Raw genomic sequence first — 27,795 nt, 5'->3', positions numbered from 1 at the left:
ACTTACATTTTTAGTTTCTCAGACTGTCCAGTCTAGAGCATGTTGCAGGTTAGCATTTCTAGCACTTGTGCAGAGAAGCTGAAATCCTGGACTGCGTTCCCTACTCCAGCATTACAAATAACAGCAGATCTGGTCCTGAAGCATGGACAGAGCCTCTACATTTTTCCTGCTATGTGAATGATGTTATCTCCTGCTTTCTTTCCTGTCCTACAAACATTTTGGCCCAACAGATGGATGCTTCCCACATAGAAGTGTCTGTAGTCTACGGCATTCTTGTCCTTTAACTAGCTGGGAGATGCCAGACCTGAGTCATCTACAACAAGGAGAAAACTTCATCTGCATCTCCCATGTCCTGATCACATACTCTGGAGATTTCACAGGCAACGTAAGAAGCTGCCACCTGGAAACTGTTTTTGAAAGACAACAGTGAGCTTTGCCTGCACCTTTGGAAACGTTCTGAGGCCCATTCTGCCAGGTGATGATGCCAGACTTCAGCATCGTGACACAGGTGCCCAACTCCACCCACACCTTCAGAGATATGGGTGCACTCACGAGCTGTAAGGAAGAGCACCATTCCAGATGTGCCTCAGCACTTTGCATTTTCCCAAACAAGCAGAGGTCTGATTGACTTTATAAAGCATCTAGTTCCCCTGGGAACTGAAAGGTTGTTTCAAGAGCTTATCTGAAATTTCAGCTCCCCCAAAGAGGAATGTAAGCACTGCACTGCTTCAGCTGTAAGTGCCCATTGCTGGCTGTTACAATCAACATTATCCAAGTTGCAAGTTTGTGGATCACACCTGAAGTATTTCAAAACTTGCCTCGTCTCTCTGCTATCTGCAAGTATCCTGTAGAAAGGTATTGCTCCATGTCCTGCTGAAAGGCTTCTTCAAAGAATTTCTGACGTTCCTTCAGCTTCATCTGCTGGGTGTGCTCCATATCCAGAACCTTCTGTGCGTGTTCAGCATCCAACTCAGCTGAGCATAAAGCAAAGAAAACAAACAAATCAGTCACACGCATGTCCCCCTGCCTCTTGGGATTTCAAAGCCAAGGATAAGTTCAATAGTGACAGACTGTTACTAAAGACTGTTAACAGAGGCTGTCATAAAAGGAGACTTCTGTGCTTTGCAGCTATATTTTGAAACTGACAATAAGAATACTATGCCACGCAGCTCCATCTTAACATTAAAGCGAGATAGTAACTATGTTGAGGCAACGTGCAAATTTCTTGAACCGTGTGAATCTAAAAGCACTATCCAGCAACACTCAGGATTTCAGAACTGGTTAATGCTGATTTTCTGCTACTGTGTGCACCTTTTACACACACAAGAAAAAAAAAACAAACAAACTTTAATTGGGATGTTTCAGCACATCTCTGAACACAGAAATACACACACGCAGGTGTGTGCATATCTGCGTGAGATGTTCTAGTTCTGTCAGCCCCCAGACGCACTGAGAAGAGAAGCTGAAATGTATCCTAGATGCAGTGTAGAGGAGCTGAGAGTGCAGCCTGGGCTGATGTGACATATGGAATTATACTGTTTTCAATGCCAGCACCGCACAGTCATTAATATCAATACAAAGAGTCTTCTCCATATACATATATATATACATATACTTCTCCATATACAGCAGCAATGACGATGCCAGACATTGATGACACTGACACCAAAGAAGCAAAGTCAGTTGCCGTGAGTTCCTAATACACTATCAAAGAGAAAGGGGTAGTTGGTGTACCGTGTACAGACACACAGAGACAGCCAGATTTGCTTACACATATCTAATGTTGGCTCCAGCAGCTTTATCCTTCTGTGGAGAAACAAATATTAGCCTGAATACCCATGGAAGATCTCCTTCCTTCCTGTTATGCCCTACAGGAGTCACTGAAGGGGCAGAGGACATACGAAGAAACAAACTGTTGTTTGGTGAAGAGCTACATTTTCTAGAATGAGATCTTAGCTACTGAAGTACAAACTCCAGCCTATCAGAACATGCTTCAGCAGATCTGCCTTCGGGGAGAAGTACACAAACTGGAAATGCCCCTCTCAGAGCTTTTTCTGTGTTTTTAAAGTGCTCTCACAAACAATCTGCTCACAAGAAAGAGCAGAACTTGTCTGCAGAGCAGCTGATGAAAAGGGTAAGGGTAGCACAGAGCTGCTCTGCCCACCAGGGAGAGCTCCACAAACAGCCAGGTTAATATCCTGGCTTCTGTGTGTCAGGCCAATGCAGCCAGAATGTGGTATCCATACAGGCAAACTGTGAAAGGGCATAAAGTTGTCTAGGGTGAGCACTGCATCAGTCCTCCAGGGAAATGCTATATTAATGATATTTCAGAATACGGAATTCATTAGGAGCATTCACCATTATGGAGATTACCATCATAATGCAAAAGGTGTTGCACTGCACAGGGCAAAAACATGAGAGTGCAGTAATTCCACCTCTTGTTGCATCACAGTCACAGTTCATGCACAGAAGTTGCAGTAGATGCCAGAAGGAGCTATAAAACCGGACTGACAAATCCAACAGCCATTAAACCATCAGTAAATAAGCTGAAATCTTTTTGTTAACGCAAATTTTGGTAGTAAAAAATCAGTATATTACAAGGAAAACATTTTCCTTTAAGTCAACCCATTTTTATTATCAATTACGCAGTTGCGTACAATGACTCTACGTTCCCTGCAGCGTTCTGGGGATACATTCCTCCTCTACTGCGACCCTGAATGATGAGCAATTATTAATAACCCTGCGGATGATGCAGAAATGTTATTCAATTGTAATAATAAAAGCCAGCGGCTCCCACCGACAGCAGAAACGTCCTGTCTCTCTTGTAATATATTCTGACAGTTTTGCACACTGTATGGGTACATCAGGGTATTTTTAACCCCAGAAAGGAGGCAGTATCCAAGCAACACATGAGAATGGCACAACTTCCCCAGCGCCACACTCTCAGTTCTTGCTTTCTCCCTAAGATGTACTTGTATATTCCCACAGTTGTCCTGGCCAAAGCTAAAGGCTAAGTGCTGCCTGCATGCTGACAACATGATAAATGGTAAGAAGTGCTGCCACTGGGCTAAGTGAAAGCAAGCAGTCACACCTGAACAACAGAAAACATGCTGGAGGGGGGGTGGGGGGAGGGAGGGGGTTCTTGTTAGTGGTGGGTTTTCTGTTTTCTCCACGAAGCTATTCAGAATTACATTTCCCATTATCTAAGAGCAGAGTTTACATTTTTATAACACGCTCAGCACCAGAAGAGAAGGCACAAGCACCATCCATCCACACTCATAACACTGTTCCTGGGCACATGCGAACTCTTACAGACATCGCTGGGACTTGATGCACGTGAAATACTATCGCATTTTTCCTTTCCCCATGTAACTGCACCTTGGAACCAGCAACTGCTCCACCACTGAGCACCAGAGGAAAAAGGCAGACTACAGAGAAAACACCAGCTTGCAGACAGCTACAGATCTGTGAGACTCATTTCTACAACCCACACGGAGGCCAGTTGCAGCTCTGAGCCACCCATGGCTTTTTGTGAGAGCGCAACTATGCAGAAGCAAAATATTTCTTAAGAACTGGAAAATCATGGTGTCCCCCATCCCCAGGAACAGATCTTGGATGAGATTCGAATAGATTTGAATATAAAAATTCTAAATATTTTTATTTACAAACAGACTCTTATTCTGGAAAAAAAAAAACCACACAAAAGCCATATCTTACGTTGGAGTACTAAGGCCTGAACAGTAGGCCTTGAACCAAAGTTGACCTCTCACAACAAATAAATCTCACAACCCAGCAATATTTATATCATCAGTATCCAATCATTAGTGAAATATGCATCTTGGACAACACATCTCATTGACAAAAGATATAGGTTAGATAAAGCATTATGAGAACATATCAACCTTCCCTTGTTTAGAAGCAAGGCCTACTAGTAGACAGACTTCCTTGGTTCCTCCTTGAGCCCTGGCCAGGCTTGAGATGGAATCCAAATGGGAGAACAAAACTAGATGGTTCCACCTAACTGCCACATAAACTTTCTTAATCAATAATACAAAAGCTGGACCCTCTTGTAGTGAAGTTGGAGACCTCATCTATGAGTGGACACGCTGCACAGGACCTCCCAGTTGCTGGGAAGGCTCTCCAAATCCTCACTGTAACCTGAGCTTCCCAGCGACTGTGGATCTGGATGATGGTAAAGTATTTGTACAGCTGGTGATGCATCTTTCTTAATCACTATCACTCTCCTCATATAGCAATGGTTAGGTGCATTGCCTTGCCCTGTTTTTTCCTTGCTGTATAATTCCATTTATTATCTAATTGCTTTAAGCTTAGCTAAAGATAAATGCACTTTTTAACTTGGTGTCTGTGACCCCTGTGCTGACCTTGTCTGCAGGCAAAACATAAGTGCTTAAAGCAGAGCCTAGGAGGTGCAAACTCCAAAGGAACAAACGACGATAGCTTATAACAACATAGTTCAAGTGTAAAGGGAACTGTTTCCTGACAGCATTCACACGATTGTCTGACCTGCTACAAATTAGAATTCCTGCTGCTGCAGCTAAGGGTTTACCCAACCACTAGCTAAGGACTCTTTTATACCTTAATCTAAGACATTTTCCCGCTGCACACAAGAGATATCCTGAATAAGTCCGTCCACAAAGAAAGCAAACTGGGAGAACAACTACAAAAACATCAGCAACTTAAAAGTTTTTTTGGATTGCCAATATCTGCCTTAGACCTCACATGAAAATGAAGGATATGAAGCTGTCCAAACACGAGTGTTGCTCTGGAAGTAATATCCCCTGTGTTATGCTGGTCAACAACATCAGAGGTAGATGTTGGTGGTACTGTAGTAGGGGTCAAACCTTCTCACCAACATTCCATTGCATTCCATTGTTGTCACATGCCAGACAGCAGCAGAAGGGCTATCTGAAAAACTGACATGGAAGTCTGATATGGAAGCGTGAATGAAGCAAAGGTACGTCACTGAATTCCTCCACCAGGAAAACATTGCATCCTTGGACATTCATTGATGCTTGCTGAACATTTATGGAGATCCAGTAGTGGATGTGAGCACAGTGAAACAGTGCGCAGTGCATTTTAGCACTGGCACAGCATCATGAAAGACAAGCCACATTCCAGATGGCTATGTACAGCTGTCACACCACAAAATGAAGAGCATCGTGATCAGCTCATCTGTGTGAATCAGTGGATTATGATCAGGGAACTATGTAGGGAGCTGAGTATTGAATTCAATGCAATGGAAACCATGGTGGCAAAGTCTGCACCAGGGGGGGTCTCATGAATGCTCACACAGGAATAGAAAGAAAATGGTATCCGAGTTTGTCAGGATCTATTGAATCAATACAAGGCTGAATGTGACAGCTTTCATTGCATCATTACTGGTGACTAACTGGAGTCAAAACAGCAGCCCATGCAGTGGCAACCTGAATTTTCCATCAAGGTAAAAGTTCAAGACACAGCCCTCAGTGGGTGAAACGATGAATGCTGTCTTTTGGGATAGGAAAGGGGTGATTCTTCTGCATTTCCTGGAATGCTGACAAATCAACAATTCTGATCACTACAACACAATACCAGATAAGCTGAAGGCTCAAAACTGCCAGAGTCAGGCCAGAGAAGACAACCTTTTTCTTGCAACACAATAATCCCTTTCCCATTTGAAGACCACGGAGTGCACTGCCTTGACTGGACTGTCCTATCATACCCACCATATAGTCCAGCTTCCGCACCATCTGACTTCAATCTGTTCATGGCCAATGAAAGATGGACTGTGTGGGCAACATTTTCCCAGCAATGATGCTGTCACAGCAGCTGTATAACAGTGGGCCACCTCCATTTGTGCAGATTTTTCTGAATGTGGCATGTAAGCTCTTGTTCACTGCTGGCTATTATGCAAAGCTAATGTGACCATACTGAAAAATAAATGCTCCGTAGCTGAGAATTTGTTCTATCAAATGTTACTGAGTTCTTTGTAGATGTCACAGTTTCCATAGAGATAAATAGGAGGCATTACTTTCAGAGTAACCTACAAAGATAGGTTTTCGTGCTTTTATATTGTTATCCAACCAGTTTACTTTTCTTCAATTAACGTTTATAGTTCCCCTGGGAACTAGAATCAATAAGTGCATCTGCCATGAAGAGGGAAAGATAGAGAACAAAACAAAAACTGGAGCTTAGTCTAAGTGCTCTTTTTCCCTCCCCGCAGTTCATGTTTTTTGTGGACTCTTTCAACCAGACCACAAAATGTATGCAAGCATTCTTCCTAGGGATTCTTGCTGTCAGTAACCACATCAAAGTTTCAAGCAGCTCTCCACTGAACACACTCCAGGTTTTTGATGTTTCTCCAGCACTGGGTGGTGGGTGTACGGACAGAACTGAACTTGACAACTTATGAGGCCTAATAAGCGCTCAGCAGGGCAGAAAAATCCCTTCCCTGATCTCCTGTCTGTGCTCCTATTCCCATAGCGCAGGATTCTGTGGCCTCTCTTGCTGCCTTGTCAGCTTGCTGCCCTCTGCATCCCCCCAGGGCCTTTCTGCAGAGCTGCTCCTCCTGCCCAAGAGCACAGCATTGCTCTTGTACCTGCTGAGCCTCTCAGTTCTTCAAGTCCTACAATTCTGTTCTGACTCATCCCCCTGTTTGGTAACTTATGCTTACAGCTGTCTCATTATTTACCCCTTAAGTGCAAGAGAAAAACAAGAGAAGATGCTGGAGAGAGCCTCAAAGAATACAGGCTTTCTCAAAAATGTTTAAATTGTTCACGATGGAATTTAGGAAACATTTAGACAACATGAGGGAGGAAGCTCTCCAGATCACTCTTGCTCTGTACTTTGCTAAGAAGTGGTGGGAAAAGCATTGGCAAAATTTGGAAAATGAGATACAGGCACAAAAATCTTTCTGATCCACATAGGAACAAAACTAAAATAGGTGAAAACTACAAAATATAATTCTTTTAAAACTCAGATTCAACAGCTTGTTTGCAAAGTAAAAACCTTTTCTTTCAAGTGCACATTCAAACGACTACAAAGCAAAAATTAAGCTCCAGCTCACTTGACAGGGAAGTCAGGTTTTCACTAGAACTCAGTGACACTGCATGTTGCTGCAGTCAGCAAAACTGTAGCAAACCATCTCTGCTGGAAAGAAATGCTCATAGCTCTGAATGAGTTTTATTCTCTTGAAATCCTGCGTTTTCATCAAGAAATATTTTACTAAAATCAAGGCTAATAAAACTAATGTTATTAAATTATCAGTCAATAAAATCAATTGCATTCCTTGAGAATATTTAACTAACTTGTGCTTTTAGGATTTCATCAGAAAGCAAAACCACTAATTAGCCCAGAAATAATCCCGCCAAGAAGGAAGGCAGAGGTCTTGCCAGAGCAGAGGTTTCCCAATGAACGGATTCAGTAAGTCGGCTTACCTCAAAAACTCCTTCTAAACAAACAGATCGCCTACTTGAGAACCTTCAAAAATACAGAATCAGCCTAAATAAATACCAGAGCAAAGTACTGAAAGCAACTGCCTGCATATGTCAGGATTCCAGGTATTGAAACAGCACCTGGAGGAAAGAGCAGCTTCCGACCAATATGACAGGAAACCACTCGGGAGAAGGTTTCCACATAACTCCAAACCTTATTTGGCTGCGGATGATCATTATAAATAAGAGGTCCTAAAAATACACTCTTCCAAACAGCACGAACTGGGTTCTAAAAATGTACAGATATCTAGAATTAAAAAAAATAATGGCACCATCTTTATATAAAGCCATATGCCTCCCTCACTCACATGGCGTGGGAAGAATACTAAGAGTTTGACAGTATTAGGATAAGGTCAGCTAAGCAAAAAGTTATTGCATTTATTTTACTTTCATAGTTTCTTAGCTTTCTCCTACTTTGAAAGCCTTATAAGGTGGCCTTTCTGGGGACAGAGCAGCAGCTTGCTACTGCAGATGAGCACAAACCTGAGCTAAGGAGAGAATGCACCCAATTAACAACGGTTTGGGCTTGTTTTCTTTTTTAAACAGCTAATACAACACAAACAATTAATTTAGGAGCTCAGTGAAGTATAAGCAGGAAGAAGTAAAGATGGCTTCCTATATATGGAAGCATAAATCTTGCCTTGCCCAACCATACATTTGTAACAAAAAACATAGAATATCCTACATCCAGTTGAGGACTCCTTTGTAAATTGTTCTCTAGCAGCACAAAGGACTATGTTGCCATAGAGCCTGACCTACTCTAGTTCAGAGACAGCAAGAATCCTTTTGGCCAGTTTCTTTTTTCCTCATAAAAAAAATCCTGAAACCCAGGTGTATTTGCCTACTTCACAATTTTTTTAAATAAAGATTTCATGTTTGCAATTGTCGTAACCATCAATAATTTCAGAATTTTTAAAACTGGCTTTAAGCACAGCCAAAATCATAATGGATATAGTGTACTACAGCATACTGCTTTATTCATCTGCGCTTGCTTCCAAGCTTTTCTACCTTCAGATGTTCAAACCCTCATCTCACAAAGGGTGGCAATTTTACAGCAAAAGCTTTAGGCACCAAATTCATCTCCCCCAAGCTCATTCTTATCACGGCATCATAGAATGTTTTTGTTGGAAGGGATCTTTATGATCATTTAGTTCCAACCCCCTGCTACAGACAGGGACACTTCCCTCTAAACCAGGTTGCTCAAAGCCCAATCCAGTCTGGCCTCGAATGCTTCCAGGGAGGGGGTATTCACAACCTCACTGGGCAACCTGTTCCAATGTCTCACCACTGTCACAGTGAGTTCTTGACTAACAAATCTACAATATAACATTTTCCAGTCTCCTGGTTCAAATTCACAGAAGGATACTGTTGAACTGAACTAGTACAGGAATTCCACAGTAAACAAACTGGCAAGCATCTGAACTCATGTGCCTGTTTCCTGCCTCCTTATGAATCTACCATTTACCATACTGTAAGAACAATGATTCTGTTAGTAAACTGCCAAGTATTTGTTTTCAATACAAATTACCCTGACATGTACCTTCACTATGTATAGATTTATTTCTCAAGACAATCTGGCTTTAAAATCTTGCCACATCCTACAGAAAAATCCCACTGTTAACAAAACTTGTACTTGCAAACAGTTCAAATGACTCAGTGCTAGCCTACTGTCATGAGCACTGTTATTTATTTTATATACTAATTACATTTTTTTCTGTCTCCCTTCAAAATACTAATTTTCAAATAGAAAAACTACTCAGTACTAAACCTAAGCCCAAAGTACATAAAAGAGAAACCACAGCACTGTAGTATTACATTCAGGCTTGTGAAAGCTCATGAAAACATCCCAACTGTGATTAACAGCAGCCCATCACCCGAGTACAAACTGATCTATCAAACAGTTTTATTACTATTTTCCATTCCAAAAAAGGTAGCCATCTTTGCTTTGGAACTGGAAAGGTTTAAACTAAAGCAAATGGCTTCTGCTACTGCAACAGTAGTGCTAATCTCAACATTGGCACACCTCAGATATTTGCCTTTAGATCTAATTATATGCATGCACAGACATTATAAATAAAGTATGAGAGGCTGTTTTGCTGTCACTACACATTGTGCGCACGCTGAAAATGTGGGTTCCACAACATGGCATATCAGTTGGCAGGTATCAGCTTTTATTTGTCCCTAAGAACAACACCAAGCCTTAAACTCTTGCATTAGTGAAACTTTTTTATAACCAATCTACAAGCATAATCAGCTATACAGACTAGCAAAGAAATCCCAGTCAGTGCTTAACTGACTCCTGACTCCCAAAACTGAAGATGAGCAATTTGTTTTTTAAATCATTTTCTACTAGCAAAAATGAAAAGAGTTTCATTCCATATTGCATTCTTAGAATAACCAGTTTTCTGATCTCAATGTGAAGTTTACGTTTCCCTCTCCTCTGAGAGCTGTAGGGCTCTCTGGATGAGTTTTACAAGCTTCAGGGCCAAAAGGAAAGTGATGTGGGTTCACAGTCTGAGTATGTTATGTTACACTAGATAACATTATCTGATTTCTTTTGGAATGGAAACATCAAGAAAAAAAATATTACATTGGATTATGCAATATTTAAGTAAAACTCAGAACTTGCTTTGTATTTTACCTACACACAGAATAGGTCTGTTAAACTAATTGCTCTGATGAGGCTGCCTGATGGAGAGATGCATCCCTCAGTATTTGCAGATTCCTTGTTACAGTTCTCAGGACAAATCCTTCCATTCCACTCTGTGGTAACGTCTGGGTAAGAAAAGAGAATCCATCTGAGGAACCCTTAAGAGGTGGAAGCTTTATCACAACAGTGTTTTAGAAAACAAATGGAGGCACTTCACTGAGTTTCAGTCTTGAAATGCAGTTTTCAATGGACACAGTGATCTATGTTCTCATATAAGACCAGAAACTGAAAGTCTTCCTTCTAGTCATCAACGTCACCACAGGCTGCTCTCTTCAGCATATAGTTGAGCATTCCAGGCATGAAGAGGGCCAGTTTTTACTTTAAGGCACACTTCAATACAAATCTTAGGCTAAAATAAGCAATGACTTAATCAGAAACAGAAAAAAAAAAAAAATCCTACCTTTCTCAAAAACAAACAAATAAACAAAAAACCACAACCATTTGAACAAGAATTTGTTTTTCCTCATCTCTTCCACACGACAGGAAATTCAGTATGTGTTATGTAGACAACATTTCATAACAGATCTACTCTACAAACGTGCTGCAAGTAACATTAAATGTTTTTGTCCATCAGAACTGGAAATCATTCGCAGTATTTAGACAGACCTCTTTCATCTGCATCTATCACGGAACTGGAGTTCCGAAAGCACAGAGCCTATGAGACTTGCCGCACTTCCACTCATCAGCAGTGAATTTATGTCAGTGTCAGAGACGCAAGGGCCTGGCTCTAACATGTAAGTGGGGTTTTGTCATTTCAACAGACCCTAAATTTCATGCTTTAAACAACAAATAAATCCCATGTTAAAAAATAAAAAAATTTAAAAAAAAAAAATAATTCTGTGTCTAACTGCAAATGCACATCTAACTCTTTGGAGTAGGCTCAATCAATACAACAGGACCTTATACTAACTACAAAAGAGAAGCTTTCGTTCTTCATTACTTGTTTCTATTTTAAGCTAAGCATAATAGGGGAAAAAACCTTCAAACTAAACCTAAACTTTCAAGTTGTCAGGGCTACGGGAATGGCAATGAAATCAGTCTTCCTCACATACAATGTCTGTTTAAGGTGTCAAAATTTCATATGCAATAATATTTTTTAAAGAACATTGGAAGCCAATGGTTATATCAACAGCTTCATGTATTTATCTTTCCTTGTTGACTTAGTATGTTTCCTTCTCTACTTCTGTCAGAGCGATCTCCAACACAAGCAGGAAAACCTCTAGTCATTCATACTGCTACTGCTATTTCTTCTTCCCTGTTCTTAGAGACCAACAAGAAGAAAAAAGACCATTAGATTAAAAATCCAGTCCAGTTCCAAACTGCTTGGTTAATGCCTCAAAATGTATCACACTGAAGATATCAGGGATCCTAGTGGGGGCCAGACGCTCGTTTGATGCAATTAGCAAAAGAAGATCTGATGTGCTGTTCATACTAAGGAAGTAGGACCTCAGAACATCCTAATAGTTTCTAGGAGGTAGCATGAAAGAGGGGTAACTTCCTGACACAGCTATTAGAGGTGCTTTTCTACTTCAAGGATTTAAAAATTCTTGCTGTCCTGCATTTATTGCCCACAGGCCATCAGTTATAACAGGCCATCTTATTTTGAAAAATGAACTTACTTATTTTCAAATGCAACACAAAGCAGCAATCATTAAAACTGAACATGTAACAGCGCCATATGCTACAGGCACGAGAAAATGTTGACAGCCAACCCCAAAACTGACTACACATCAATTCTTAAGAAACAACGAGGCTGAACATACACATCAGTGTTTTAAGAATATACCACTATTGTCACAATTTTGAGATTAAGCTCAAGGAGAAAATAGGCATCATTCAGTATGGTCAGAAATACCCACTGGTGTAGGTTTTTTTTCCCCCACTGAAAATATTCAATTTTAAAAAGCAAAAAAAGCCTGGGTGAAAGAGAAAAGCAATTTAGTTAATGCTCAACCAGAACGTCTGTCAATTTTCTAAAGGTAATTTCCAGTAAATTCTAAAGAAAGGATATTGAACTTCAGACTTTAATTAAACATTTTAGATTTTCCACTCTGCTTCCAGTTCTCAGGTACTAGAAACCATCCCACTTACTTCTCCATTTAATTTTGAACAAAATACTAAGTGGTCCATGTTTCAGAAATAACAGGAAAATGAAACCCAGACAAAAATTTGGCTGGTTTTAAAGAGCTCCACTGCCCAAATAAATTCTTCTGATGAAACATATACATTTTTTAAGATAAATATTTTTGGAGAAGAGAAAAAAAAAATAAAAAAATAATAATAAAAAAAGAGTGCTACAAGATTATTTGTTCCCATTGGCTTGACAACTTATCTGTTCTCAGCTCTCAGCTTTTACTGTTAATGGAGGTATAAAGGCCTATGTTAAAGACTTGAATAATTTTACAGCTAATTCAGAAAGGCTTCCACAATGTCACCATGTCTATCTTTTAAAGACACTCAAGAATAAACATCAAAGAGCAACCCATGCAGGGAGGCATAAAACCAAAAACCTGCTTTCCTTAAAGCATCTAAACTATGATGGAAATGTGTAGCAGGGTTTCTTATTTTATTTGTCTAATGCTTTAAGTCTTCCAGTATCCACTTTTTTTAAGCCAATCAGAATAAACTAGTGCATCAATATTGGCAAAATCAAGGTAGGTCATCACTCCACTAAAAAATTAACCTGATTTTATGGTATGAGGTCAAACTGGCATCACCACAATCCAGACACAATTGTGCTTGTGTCCAAAAAATATCTTTTGTGGATCAAAGAATTCTGAAGAACAAACCCTTCTGGTGGTTTTTGCTTGTTTGATTTTAAAGATCAACAAGTCTCACCTGTCCTCCTGCAGATGGCATAAAACTGACAGCAGGCATAGAACCAATGGACACCACATTGGCACTTATAGCCACAACCACAATGGTAGCCGTGCTCATTTTCAGTGCACGACAAAACTATTTTCACAGTTCAGTCATTAATTTGTCAGCACCAGGCATGAAATTACAGTGTAATTTGAACCCACATTCATATCAGTTTAGCTTGCTGTATCAGATAAATTGATTTCTAAAGTATGTCATTCAAATCAAACTGATGTAAGTGACTGCAACATTAATTTCCAAATATTGCATTAGGCTGGTTTAAAGACATTGTGCAAAACCTAGCAGGTCTCACATATGCAAGATTTTAATACCTTAAGATTAACAGATTGATTAAATTAGTTGAGATTAATAGATTAATTTATTAGGATGAAATAAGGCTAGGCATGTTTTTCATTGCCTAGCATAACCAAGCAACTAGGTCATCTCCATCCTCATAAAAAGAACATAATTAAGAGATAAGACCTTTTTGTTATTTAATGTTCACGTTTTACATCTGCTTCTTTTGAAAAGAGGTAATCATCATCAAAGCAGTATAAGCCTTACTAGGTCTATCACAGTTGCTTAACTCAGCATTGAAAAACACACGTAAGGAAACAAGAGACCTCAAGCAGTGAACTCGAGAGAGGCTGCAGCAGATGCCTGATGTTACTAATGCATCAGTGGAGCAGGATACAGGAGAGAAAAAATACTGAAGGAAAGAAGATACAAAGTAAGAGAAACGAAGATGGAGCAGGGGAGGAGGGGAAGGGCAGCTGACAACTGGGGCTGCTGAACAGAGCTCATAAATAAAATATGACCCTTTATGCTGGATTTCTCCAGTCTGGTAGAGATTAAAAAAGTTGTGAGGAGAAAACCGGTCCTAACCAGGAGAAAGAGCCTCAGAATAGAAGCCCAGAATGCTTTGTTGTGTTAAAACCAAACACTAAGAACAAAATTCACCGCAATAGAATTGGCTATTGCCAAAGAAATCTGCACAATTGAAGCTGCTGAACCAGACAAAAACCCAAGGAGCTGCAAGAGCAATTAGAGATGAGCACGAAAGCACACACGGGGTGACCAGTAGCGACTAGAGCCTATGCCTATGGTAAAAAGGACCTGACAGATGACACCTAGGATACAGTACCTCATTCAGGCAAACAAAGGAAAGCCTCCTAAAGGATGCACAGACATCAAAGTGACAGTGAGGAGTGAATAAAAGCAGAAATTCAAGAAGCTGATAAAAGCATTGAGAAGGGGAAAAGGAGAGGGAAGGGGGCTGCCTGAAGAGGGAAGTCAATGTAATCAAGGCCATGAAACCTCGAAAATACACTTCCTGCGAAGTCGCTCCTTTCAACACAAACAGCTATTTGAGATCTCTCCCCTGCCTTCTCTTTTTCCAGTGCACAGTGGCATGCAAGTCTTCAACATCTTCTGACACATCTCGGGACAGCAAGTGCTTAACTGAGCCTGGGCTGCGATACAGCATGAAACACAGAATTAATTGATAGAGATGTCAGGGGGATTAACTTCTGCAATTGGTAGGTATTTCAAAAGCCTTCAAATAAAAACAGCGAATGTTTGATTTATTGTCTCTTCCTTATCTTCTGAATAGGATAAAAGCCATACTGATTTCATTTTCTGTTTATTATTTGCATTATTTTTATCAGAAATAAGCCACAAGTACTTTAAGCCTCACAAAATGCAGGTACATTTACTGTGTAAACATGCAGATAATTTCTGAAAAAGTGAAGTTTCTTGACCATGACCATGTCTGTCTAACCAGCATCCCTCTGCACAAGGTAATCTGTGGCTTTTCTCAGCTCTGTAGCCATGAAAATCACATGCAATACCTGTACAATGCACATGGCTATCCGTACCTGTAACAATTCAAAGAGATCCTACAGAGCTGCAAAGCGATTCTGGGAAAGCAAACAGAAATGCTGATTTTTCAAACATAAAGATGGACAACAAGTAGGAGTGTATTAACCCTATTCTGTGGCCATTTTCTGCCATACCTTTGTATTTAAGTTTACATAATGTGCCTCTCAATCTGAACATCAACTGTTTTTAAATGAAGATATTATTAGAGCACAATATGGACTTTATTAAATATGAATTAGTTGTTCACAACACCTTCATGACAATGGGAAAACAATGCCTCCAGGCCACCATTACATCTGCCCTGTTTCCTTCTTTTTCTTCCTGTCATCACACATCTGCTTTGTCAGCCCCAGCAGCATCTATAGGCAAAGAGATTTGTTCCATCCTTCCTAGAGCAACCAAAAGGAATTTTATTTGATATAAACACCACTGTTTTATTTCTGTGTTAAGAGTTAATGCTTTTCAACATAGATTGAGGCAGAATACTTAAGTCTTACCTCCAACAGATGATATCATATTTGATTACTCTGGCTTCATATAGGGAAGATGTAGCTCATAGTCATAAAACCAAGGTTTATTTTCTAAATTGAAGATTAAGTGTCATGGAAATGCATTACAAACCATATTATGGGATCTGAATGTTTGATGCTCAGACTCTGGGATGTTCTTTTAAAACACAAACAAGACAGGTAAGATGGGATAGCAAAGGGCAGTTAAAAAAAACAAAAAAAAAAAAACAAAAAAAAAACACAAATCCATCACAATTTTTTAACACAAAAACGATCTGATCTATCCCAGGGCTTTGCTAACAACAGACCTTTTGGATGCAGAGAACATCATGGCTACGAGGTTTTCCAAGAGAAACAAACCAAAGATAGCATCAGGTGCATGTATGACCCTCTGTATCAGCTCCTCAATACACTAGAAACCAGAAACAAGGGTTGAGTTGTAGGTCTGAGAACCAACCCAGAGATACTGTGGAGGCATTCTTTGATAGAAGCATTTTCACTCCATATAGTAATAAAATAAGAAGGTATTCGGTCTGAAGTATGGAACTTCAAATTATTCTGATTCTCCTACAACATAACAGTTCTGCTTAGAACAGTGACAAGGCAAATGAGAACTGAAATATGCATAAGGAATCAAAGTAACATCATCATTACCATTTCATGCTCTAAAAAACTGTAGATGTTTGGTAGAAAGCCTCATGTTTTGAAACACTCTTGCTGATATTATTCTTTTACAACAATTTTTCATGCAACCTTTATGTTATTAAGCAAGTTTCCTTGCCTATGTGTGTTTATATATGCAGCAAACATCAAACATCAAAGTATCAAACAGAGACAATTCCAATCACAACATGGTGAAATTTTGGTTCAGAAGGAAGAAAAACACCACCAAGACTTGATAATACATTAAAACCATATTTTCAAAATATGATTGGTAAACGAGGTGCATTACCCAAGAAAACAAGTTCTTCCCAATCAACCATAAAATGTACATGTTTACAGATTTTCATCGGGCATTAAGTAGTTCCTTTTTCACATTCAAAAACCCAAGCAGCAAGGCTCCCTGTGAAATGCTAGTTTGTATGTCTACATTCGTTTAGAACAAGGGACTTTTTATACCATTAATCTGTTTGAAGTAAAATATATGCATATGTTCTGTTTGTTTTGGTTAATTACTTTTATCTATTATTACACATATATATGCCAACCCCTAAATCAGTTCTAATGAAAACCAAATGTTTAAGTGCATGCTTAAGTACAAATGCATTGTACTCGATGTATTACAAATGAATTCACATGTGAATACCATAAATATTAAAAGCCCAGAATGAATGACATTTTGCTACTGAAGTCTGCAAGGTAGTATTTTCCACTTGCTATTTTAAATAGGTCAGAAATGATACACTTGCATACTGCTATTATAATCCATTTTAAAAGTGAAAACTGCAATCATATCAGCAGCTATTATAGACTGACACCCTGCTTTTTCTAATGCTAGTTTAATATTTTCAAAACAGTAAATTGAATGATGATATTCAGCCTAGAGGAGAATAATAAAAAAAACCTGGAAAACATGCATTTCATAAGCATGCACCTATATTAACACATTTAGAAGTTAAAACAAGAAATTGTGTTCCTGCAGGTAAAATAGGAACACATTTACAGTGAATCAACCTACAATATAGGTCACATCTGATGATTCTCTGTTTAGAAATACCTCTCCTGATCAGATCAGCAGATAGTAGTTCCACACACACAAAGGGAGACTGCATATGAGGGCAGTTTTGCATTAGATTTTGTTTATACGAAATATTCTTCCAAAGTCCTAGGCAGTCAAATAGATTGCCTTCCTTCCCCTTTATCACCTACAGGGACAGGTGACAGATTAGAGAGAAAACCAGTAGGCAGCTCATCAAATCAGCAGCACTGAAAGGACAACATACATGCACGGCGCGACCAACGCTACACAAACTGATTCAGCATATTAATATCTCTAGCTTATCAAGTAAGGCAGCACACAGATGTGCCATTTGCACTCTCACTGTTCGTGCTGCACTCATCCTGAAGCTTAATGCAGATTTTCAGATCACTACAAGATTTCTAGAAGGAGATGTAAGTAGAAAAGAACAGTATGCAGCAACTCAACTATACAATATAAAAGGCTTATGCTGAGAAGTAGTCACGAAAAATACATCTCTACGTGTATGAGCTTCTTGACTTCAAGACTGTAACACTGTCATTATGAACCTGGAGCCTCTTGAAGGGTAAGACTCCTGAAACAAAATACTTGTCCAATATATTCTTAAAGAAGTCATAGTACAAAGAATTCTTAAAATAGAAGCTTGCAAAGCGCATTATATTGTCAGAGCAAATCTGTCTCCATCCCGCTAAAGATGCTAGATCGGTGATCCGCATATAACTCTACCTATCTTTTAAGGCAAAAATGCTTCCAAGTACCACTGCTTGTGGGCTTTAATGCAAAGTCCTGGCAATTGTCCAAGACTTGAGAAGCAAGGGCACGCTGCTTTTTCATTTGTCTTTTTAGGTCATGACACAAGAGATCACACTGATGCCCAATAATGTTCTCTGCGCAAGTGCAGATGGAAGTCAGGATGGCATTCCTAAAAACACTGCTACATTGTGCATCAGCTTTGTGTTTATATAAGTTACTTAAAACTTCCAACAGGGCTTAATAAAACATAAAGCTGAGAAAATATTGCATACAACATAGGATTGAAAACCAAAAGGTGAAGCAGAGTATTTTGTACATGGCAAACTGGCATTCCAAGCAAATACAGATAGTTAAAAACAGAAATCTTGTTTTTTTTTTTTTTCTTTTTTAAACAAGAAAATGAAAAACAAACCGAACATATTTTCAATATTCTTACTAAATTTAATCTCATCCCTAATCCTATCCCCTGTGCTCATAATATGGAACGAATGTTCATCACAGAAACAAGCAGACTGAGTTAGAGGCCAAAACAGTTGAAAATTAGTAAGGAAAATATCTGAAGAAATGCAAGACGAGTCTGGGACTCGGGATGCACTTAAATCTTCCAGTGATAATAGAAACACATAAATAAATAATCCTACATTTTTTTTCTGTCCTGTCTTGTCCTTGAGAGCAAGGTTGATGGTTACGTCTGATCTTGTAGCTCTATACTGAACTCTCCTTATGGCATTGCCGTACTACCTTCAGAACAGCAACCAAGAACGATAGATATCAATTAACAGAATATGACGAAACTGACTTTCAGGCTACTCACCAGTGACTAAATTTGAACAACAGAGCTATCAGTTTTCAAAGTCAGTAGATGGAAGATCAGCTCTTTCTAATAAAATCATAGAAACAACAGCTTCTGGGGAAAAAAAATATGTTTCTGCCCAACAGATTTCAGTAAAGTTGGTCAAATACTCTTGTGTTCCTCCTCCCAAATAATTTGATGACTGGACTAGGTCAGAAAACAACTGACACTAGAATAAAAGAACAAATAGTATCACACCATAGGCAGATGGCATTTTCAGTGCTTATAGGATTTAAGAAAGCCTCTTTGCTGAGTTAATACTAGAACAGTTTAACACAATTAACAACTAGTTGGAGGCAGAGTGATCAGGAAAAATAAAATAAAAAGCCACCCCAAAACAAAAATAATGCTCCAACCCATGCTGCCCTTCCACGATTTTTTTGCCTCTTATTTCTTGATGTTGATGCCTTTAACATATTTACTGATGGAATTCTCTCCCATCACCAGCCCTCCAGGCCAGCCAGGCTTTCCGGGTGCAATAACTCAGTTGTTTCTCCAGCATCTCCTCTCATTTGCAGCTGTCCTCTGGAGATTTCATGACTGATCCATCCCAGGATGCTATTTACGCTGTTCACAGTTGAATTAATCTCAGTAGCTCATTTATCAAATGCAACTTTATCACGGAGATCCTTTACCTCCTTAATCATTTTCACTCAATAACCTGTCACTTCTACAACTTTCTGGCTTGCTATTAACTACCAGAGGACAAAATGTGTGAGCTAGAATGGTTTTCTTAAGAATTCTCCTTAAGAATATCTTAGGCTTATGACTGATGCCTTTTGCTGGAAATCTATTCAACCCTTCCCACTAATGGTTATTTTCATCCACATTTGGAATGGAGGTGAAGACTGAAAAACACCAAACTCCTACAGATTATCTCAGAACTGAGAGCTAGGAAGAAAATCATCTCCTGTTAATGATGTTATATCAGGAACAGGCATGGAGGTGGTGACTTTACCTACTTCACAGGCATACCTAGAATGAGACAGGCTGTTGCCAGTCAGCAACCTCCATGCCCCTCCCTGCAGAAACAGTTGCCATAAGCACCCATCCTTACCCAGACAGCAGCACAAAGGAAGAAAGCTGACAGCTTTTGGAGAGTGTGGAAAGGGGTCTGGAAACTCAAGAAGAAAACAAAGGTATTGTGGGGAAAAAGAAAGAATACAGTGGTGAGGAAAATGTAAGGATTCATAGAAAGCTTAGAGTCTTCCACAGAAAAAAAAATAAAAATAAATAAAAAATAAATAAAATAAAATAAAAAGCAAAAAAGCCCAAACCAAATGGCTGCTACATTTTGCTTCTACTCTCATCTTCAAATTCTTGTAGCTCTGAATTGACAGTCTTTTCTGCACTGAAAGCACATCCCCCATCTGTCATAAACAGGTTTCATTAGTACCCTTCCAGTATTTCTGCCTGTATCACTAATATTAATCAGATTAGTTCCCAGACCGACTTAAAGATGTACTAAAGCCCAATCTGTATCCCAGGACATCCCTTCTCAGTATTCTTTCTCATCGTCTTTTCCAGAGCAATCTCCCTATTTACCAAAACAGCTTAAAAACTGGCGAAATATAAATAGCTGAAGTAGAGCACCTCTCCAAGGGCAACTAATTCTCTGCCAATTTCTTTATCACATTACAGGCCCTGCAGGTCATCAGAAGTATAAAGTAAGCCAAGTTGCTGTTTTTTTAAACAGTAATGTCAAGCAAGATTAACGTAACAGTTATTATTGCCACTTTTCTTAATACAGTAATCACGGCAAGGGTAGAGTACAAGCTTTATTTTCTGCATTTTTTATAGCCATTAACTACATCTCCCCACTACCGTGGCTAGAATCACCTAGTCTCAACTCTAAAAACTGCCCCAAAGTCTCCAAACTAAACACAGAATTTCCAAATTTATTCTCAATCAAATCTAACAAGTATTTTTTAAAAGCTAATATTAGAGTTATATGTAACGTGTGTATTTTAAACGAGTCATCCTTAAAGAACTGTTTCACTTTTAAAAGCACACTGCACTACATCCATCATTCAAGAAGTAATAATACATGTGTAAAAATTGCAACATTTAAAAAAAAAGAATATATATATATATATATAGACCTTAATATCAATCTCTTATCTTAAAATAAAAATATCTCATTACGATTAATGCTTAGTTGCAATTTTGAACTTTGAAGGACTGTAAGTAGCACAACCACTCAGAGTACTGGCTTTTCTGAAATACATTCAAGTCTTCTTTGATAATGCATTAAAAATGTCTTTAGACATAGTCCAGCAGCTTTCTTTCGGAAACACTTTTTGCCTTAGAAATCCTCAAGATTTCCAAATTTCTATACTCATTTCTGTATACCATGCTCATTTTCACTTCATGAATTTTAAGAGAAGTGGGCCAAATAATAACCAATATGGTACGAAGGTCACTCAGGCATACTGTAACTCTATGGGGGGCCAAAAGAAGGCAGAGAAGTGTCTCTGCCAGACATCTTCCTATTCTACGCCTACTGAAGGTTTTCATATCAGTTATGGTTCCCCAGTTATGCTGCAAGTCTGGGACTTGGCTTTCCATTCTGTCAGCTTTTCTACAGCTTTGCATCCAAAACACATTTGGGTGTGATGAGAACCAGATACTAAGTGACTGGCAGTGCAACCCTCTAAATATGTACCAAAAAACAAAAAGGGAAAATACATATGTCATCCAAGCCCTTAGCACAGTGAGATAGTCACATAGATTGCTGGAGCCAGTGGCAGAAGCTACAAGCACTTCTTGAGGGCCAGCACGCTCCAGAAGCAATGCTGCACAAGACACCATAGGCACAGACAGTAAACTGGGGCTCTTTTAAGCAAAGGTAAAAAAACCCAACCTCTTAAGCCTGCTGTATTGTTAAACAGACTTCAAAAGAAATCACTCCATTGCACCTGTCACTAGGATTTCAGACAACCAGGTCCACACAGCTGTGGTTTGCACATCACCAGTGGGCCACAAAACACCAGCTTATCAAGTACCCCCACTTACATTTCCCACCTATGTAAAAGCACAAGTCAAGCTGTGAAAACCACTCCCCATATTTTCAGTTGTCTTCTCAGGAAAGTCTTCTCATTTTGCACTGTAATGTTAGAAAACCAAGGAGAGAAATCTGTGAGGATTTCTAGCATAATTATGATCCAAGTTAAAAGCCTCTCGAGCCAATGGAAATATTGGTGGGCTAGGCCTACAGTGATTATATAATCATCTAATTAACCAAAAATGTATTCACATAAATGACACTGTTTCTGTTTGATTTATAATGAGACACAGCCAGCTACATTTTGATCAAGTCTCATTGATGCAATGTCAAAATAGCATTAGCTGGCTTCTACATAAAAGGAAAAAGGATTGAGTGACATCTCCACAAGATTTTCATTTCCTCTTAATCTACAGAGTAACCCAAGTCATTAAAAATGAAACAACGAGTTCAGTTAGTCAAAATTGTCTCTTAACCTCTTTCAGTCTGAGCTTACACATTCCATTACAATGTGTGATTTAGAAATACTACGCACACATAAAAATGTTTCACTAATTTTAAAATATATGAGTATTTCATCTTTTCAATTATTCAGCATCATTTTCTAAAGAACAGTCCTGAATCTGTTCAGTAAAAACAAATACATTATAAACGGGATGCCATATAAGCTACAATATTTAAAAATTATGTTTGCATGGTTTCAGCTCTATTGCCTCAACATATAATTCAGCACACCCAAATCAACACCAGTAAATAAACTGGGCAGATTTGGTTACCAGAACATCCCTATTCTTGTCCCTTTTCCTGCAGAGTAGAGAAACCTGCAGCACTGTTCCACATCCACACGCACACCTCAGGCACCCGCCCTCCTGAGCTGCATGATTAGAAACCAGAACAAGTAGTTGGTAACAGACTGCTGTGGAAGGAGGAGTGGAGATTTATCTAAGGATGTGCTACACAGGAGGAATAAATTATTTCCACTGCAGCTTTTAAAGCATTTCTACTAATTCAGAATGCTGTGAGGACCAGAATAGCATCGCGTTTACAGTGCTACTACCAAAAGAAATACTGTCACGTGGGGAAATATTAAAAAAACATGAGATCTGTAATCATACATTTAGCTACAAATCAAATTGATGAAATGCCTGCACTAACATTTACATATCTAACGTAATAAAATAGAAGCAGCACACCAGAAAAAAGACTACTGCCGTAAGGAAATCTGATCACAAATTCATTTGTACAGAGATGCATTCACAGGCCAGAAGAAGATACTTTTGGGCAACGTCGAACACCATATCACATTTGATCTTGTTAGAGTGAAGCAATATTTCTAAGAGCACGTAGATGAGTATTTCCTAATTTCTAATTAACCTCAGCCTATAGAGATGGGGAGCAAACAGTTTATCATGAGAATTTTAAAGGCCAATCTTTCTTTTTGTATTTTTTTTTTTTTCCTGTCATCAAGAATAAAATGTAGAAGGAAATGTGATTAAAAATAATAATAATAATAAACTTGGTTACCACAGAAGGTGCAAACCAGTCGAGAATAAATGCTGGCACTAAAGCTCATGCTTAATGGTACCTCTTCCTACCAGTCATCTGAGGACTGATATTGCTATTGCACCATTTCAGATTTATTCTGCAATTCCCTACTTTATTCATTATATCAATTTAATTTTAGGCCACATACAGAGACACACACAAAACAGCTGTTCTTCTGTCCAGGATATCATTGAAAATAGAGGACAAATTGGAAGATTCAGCTCTCTTGATAACAAGTACCCCCAGCAACATGCCTCCATTTCAATGTGAGAAATTAAAAACGAAATGAAATAAAATACAAGTTCTGCCAAGACGTACAAACTAGTAAACAAAATGGATTATGCCATGTATGCTGCTTGCTATAAACCAGCAATTTTGATTGCAAAGTGGTCACACTACATTTAGCAGAACAGAGTGTAAATTTTGCCACCTTTATGTGAAGTCAACCATTCTGTCTAAATACATGGAAAACAACTATTTGATATATTAAGTATTTCTAATGAATACAACTGAAAGGAGTTCTCCCATACCATGTGAACTGCCTAATGCAAGATGTTAAACTTTAAGATGCATATATTAATATCTAATTGAGTGGTCAAAACTACAACTCATACGTAGCACCTTGATAAAGGCATACTCCAACAGGTCATTAAGATAGTATAAGGGTTCAGTTTTATGTTATCTGTTGATCCCAGACACCAACTGAAAAAATCCACATGAACAACTATATAAAAAGCTTCTTCAGTGGTTATATAAAAGAACAAAAAAATCAGAGCAGAAATCCATCTCTCATTTTGATTTTAACCAATGCACCATTCTAGACATCAACTCAGTTACAAATTAACATCTAAAAACGTTCTTAATTATGTTAACAGGAATTCTGCTTCATATAACACAGGCTGCTCGTTAATATAAGCAACAGCAATCAATTTAAAAATATGATTTTATCATTTATTATTTCACCTGAAGGAAATAAAAAAATAGCACAACTGTATCTACCTTAATGAATCCACCACTCCAATTTTCAATATTGAGTTTCTATCATCAAATAGAAATTCTTCTCCCCCCCTTCACCCTCCAATATCACCCCACCCTCAGACAAAAGTCTGCCTGAATATTAGCTAACACAGTACAGTTGCCTTTTTATCCTCTTAGTAGAGCATATTTACTTGCACTCAATCCAATTAATATTATTTTGACAATAATGCAAAAGAACAGAGCAAAGCAATAAGCCAAAGCTCTGACAAAACAGACATGAAGTCACTATCTCTCACAAATTTGCTAAATCAAGTTGATATTTAACCTCCTATGTACAGCACGCCCCTTACAAATCAGGCAATTGAGGTAAGTGAAAAAATGAATAAAGCTCGCTTGCATTAGCTTGATAAATTAACCAGGCAAATAATAAGGATAATAAAGTTCCACCTACATGAATTCTTTGGAGTGCTCTCAGGGGCTCCCGGAGATGACATGGCAGTGAGGAAGAAGCAAGTAAACAGGAGCACAGTACCAGTCAAGTGAAACCTCCAGTTAGCAAGCAGCTCCGCCGATGTGCATCTTCACTGATGTAGAACAAAGACTGATGCTAGAAGCCTGCTTTTTCAAAGCAGTAATACGGCAGCCACCAGTTTTCAATGGGTCACTCATACACAGCTGCATACACATTGATGCTCCAACTCCCTGCCTTTGCAGAACCTGAATGCAAGCTAGCAGCAGCTGTGGCACACCAGAATGCATGCATGTATTTGGGAAGATACCACATGCAGCTGAATAAAGGGGTAGCTGAAAGGGGTAGTGCTTCCCACTGGGTTACAGTTCCATGGCATGCAGTTGCAGCATGCACTTATTTCACAGAGAACTGGAATCGATTGAAAATGTTTAGAAATGAGGAAAAGGTAAGGGAAGAATCTGTTTTTCTCTTTATTTTTTATTGTGAAAGATTCATATGGATCTCCCCTCAAAGTATTTTTCCTTAACGTGGCTCAGCTCAGATACCCCACAAACCAGATTACATACTATTCTCACTTCACATATAAAATATTCAAAAACTTGATGGCAATTTCTTTTTTAACACATTAGCAGTCTTCTCTTCTGAAAACTGAATTTTCTGTCTCACGTCAGGATTTTCATTAAAAAAAATGCAGATGTGTATGCAGTTACAAAATTATGGAAGCAGCATAGCGCCAAGAATCTTTGGTCATGGTGATGCTACAGTTATACAACACTGTTTTTGTGTTTCACAAATCGTTAGACATTGCTCAGAATTTGGCACGCGCTACTCCTTCCGTTTAGGAACGTTCTCAATGCTGCTGGAAACCATGACAGACAGCGCGATTGCTTTCTCTCTTACTTAAAAATAACACATTTCAAAAAGCTTCTGATCACAATTTTCAAAATAGAGTACGAAAAAAAAAAAAAAAAGTATGAAATGCATATTTCTCAAATCCTCCTGATTAGAGAAAAAAAATCCCAGGAATATGTGGGCCTATGAAATTAGTTTATTTCGCTGGTGAAAATAACACCAAAAATATTTATGAGAAAGATTAAAAGGAAAGCATAATCACAAGAAAATCCCACCAGCAGTCTGGACTTCAGTAATTAAAGAATGAATTCCAGTCAGCTCTGCAGACACAATGGGCTTTCCACCCCCCCCACCCCCAGTCAATCCTTTAAGGACTATAGACAGACGAAACAGTACACTTTTAAATATTTTATTTTCTACATAAACTGAGTATGACAGGCCTTTTGTCCCCATGAAATTTGTTCCCATTACCTAAATGGCTCACCATTCATCTTATTCTCTATTGTTCACTCAGTCTCTCTTACTTTATTAATACATTGGCCCCCTCCACTGCTTACAAAAATGGGATTCGGAAAGGCTGACTCCAATCCAGAGCCAAATTCTGCTGAAGCCAGCAGGAGTTGTACACGTACATCCAGGAGCCGTCTTATTTCTAGCTGCAGTGATGTCAAAACTGTTGTGGAGTATCTGATCCCTGAAAGGGCTTCTGACTTAAGACTAAAGCACAAAAGCAAAATTTGAGGGCAAAAATGAAAGCCACGTAAATACATCAATACTAAAATTTGTTGGGAGAATAAGCTAGCTCCCTCAAAACACAAAGTAACATATGATAGCATGGAAGAGCTTAAGTGCTATATAAGAAACCCACCCAAAACACACACCAAAAACCACAAGATTCTCTAAAAATACATGGAGATGAAACAGAATTATAAAGAAAAGAAGCATCCCTCCTCTCTCCCCCAGTCATAATTAGGATAAAAAAGCTGACAAAGACAAGTTTTCTGAAGTATCTGGAACACTACTATTGTATGGATATTAGTTCATTGTCTGAATACTACTTTCAGGAGACAGCCACCTGAAATCTTGTCAAGTAAATAGATCACAAACAAGCAGCCATATCAGATCTGCTACACGCAAAGTTGCAGTATAGAAAAACTTACAATAAGCAAAAAGAAAAAAAGCATTTAAAGCAGTAAAACAGAAGTAGCTTGAGGTGGAACAAGTGACCAGAACAAAAGCAATCTTTAATAAGCTGAGCAGCAAGAACACACAATATGTGCTCCAAGGATGGATGATGAACTGGTTTGTCCATAAATAATCTGATATCTGTCTAGTGTCCCTTTCTAAATATTAGATTTCCTTCAGAAATCCTTCTCTCTACAGCTTTTAACTTCCATATCAATTTCCAATGTCGTATATAACAAGCTTAAAATCAGGTGCCATTTCATGATCAACTAATATCCACCAAAGCTTGTACTGCCACGATGAGGGAAGCCCTGCTTTTCCCTCATTAACTGAAAACTTGGGGGGAAATAGTTTCACTCTGACATCCAGTTGACTGTGTGGCCATTTTTCACTAAGGCATAAAGGGAAATACTGTCTTTATAGTGATTCAAGCTAAACATGTAGAGAATATTTTTCCTACAGTAGCACAGAGCTTACAAGCAGCTAGATTGCTGATCTAGACAGTTTTAGAAAGTGTCATGAGAATTAGACAAATACAAGAGTTTGCAGATAGGAAAACACAACAGGAAAATTGAATGAGCTATAAGAACGCTTTACCATCTTTTTCTTTTCCACCTGTCTCATTCTATTACAGCACGATGGAAGACTTAAGTAGTTAAACTCATTTGCCTTTCACTCAAGAACTGTCTAGAGGAGACTAAGTCTTGAGTTATAATAAATATTCTCACGAGAATTGAATATGTGTGAGTCTTGGTCAATTCTTGTCACAAGCAATACTATATATTTAGAGTTACAAGGCTTGATGGATTAGGAAAGAAGCTGATGATGTGCATTAAATTCCCAAAATATTTTCAGCAAAATACCACAAAATAATGAAAAAAAAAAACAAAAACAAAGCCAGAATATTTTGGAAAAATTTTAACTCCATCTTAGCTTTATGACAACAGAATGAAGCAAGTGTTCTATAGATCTGAGACAGTCAGCATGACTTCAACAACAGCA

At 38.6% G+C, this 27,795-nt stretch overlaps 1 protein-coding gene across 2 annotated transcripts in view; it reads right to left on the bottom strand.

The window, feature by feature from the left end:
- The window catches only part of DTNBP1 (dystrobrevin binding protein 1), a 67,788-nt gene that overhangs the window by 6,106 nt on the left and 33,887 nt on the right, over positions 1–27,795 (bottom strand). For both annotated transcript variants that reach the window (XM_072327484.1, XM_072327485.1), the window contains exon 8: positions 819–974. In XM_072327484.1, coding sequence (XP_072183585.1) covers positions 819–974 — 156 coding nt within the window. The remainder of the gene's footprint in view (positions 1–818; positions 975–27,795) is intronic.

This window comes from Excalfactoria chinensis, chromosome 2 (assembly GCF_039878825.1).
Source record: "Excalfactoria chinensis isolate bCotChi1 chromosome 2, bCotChi1.hap2, whole genome shotgun sequence".
Lineage (NCBI taxonomy): Eukaryota > Metazoa > Chordata > Aves > Galliformes > Phasianidae > Excalfactoria > Excalfactoria chinensis.
This window is presented reverse-complemented; position numbering and strand designations above follow the sequence as displayed.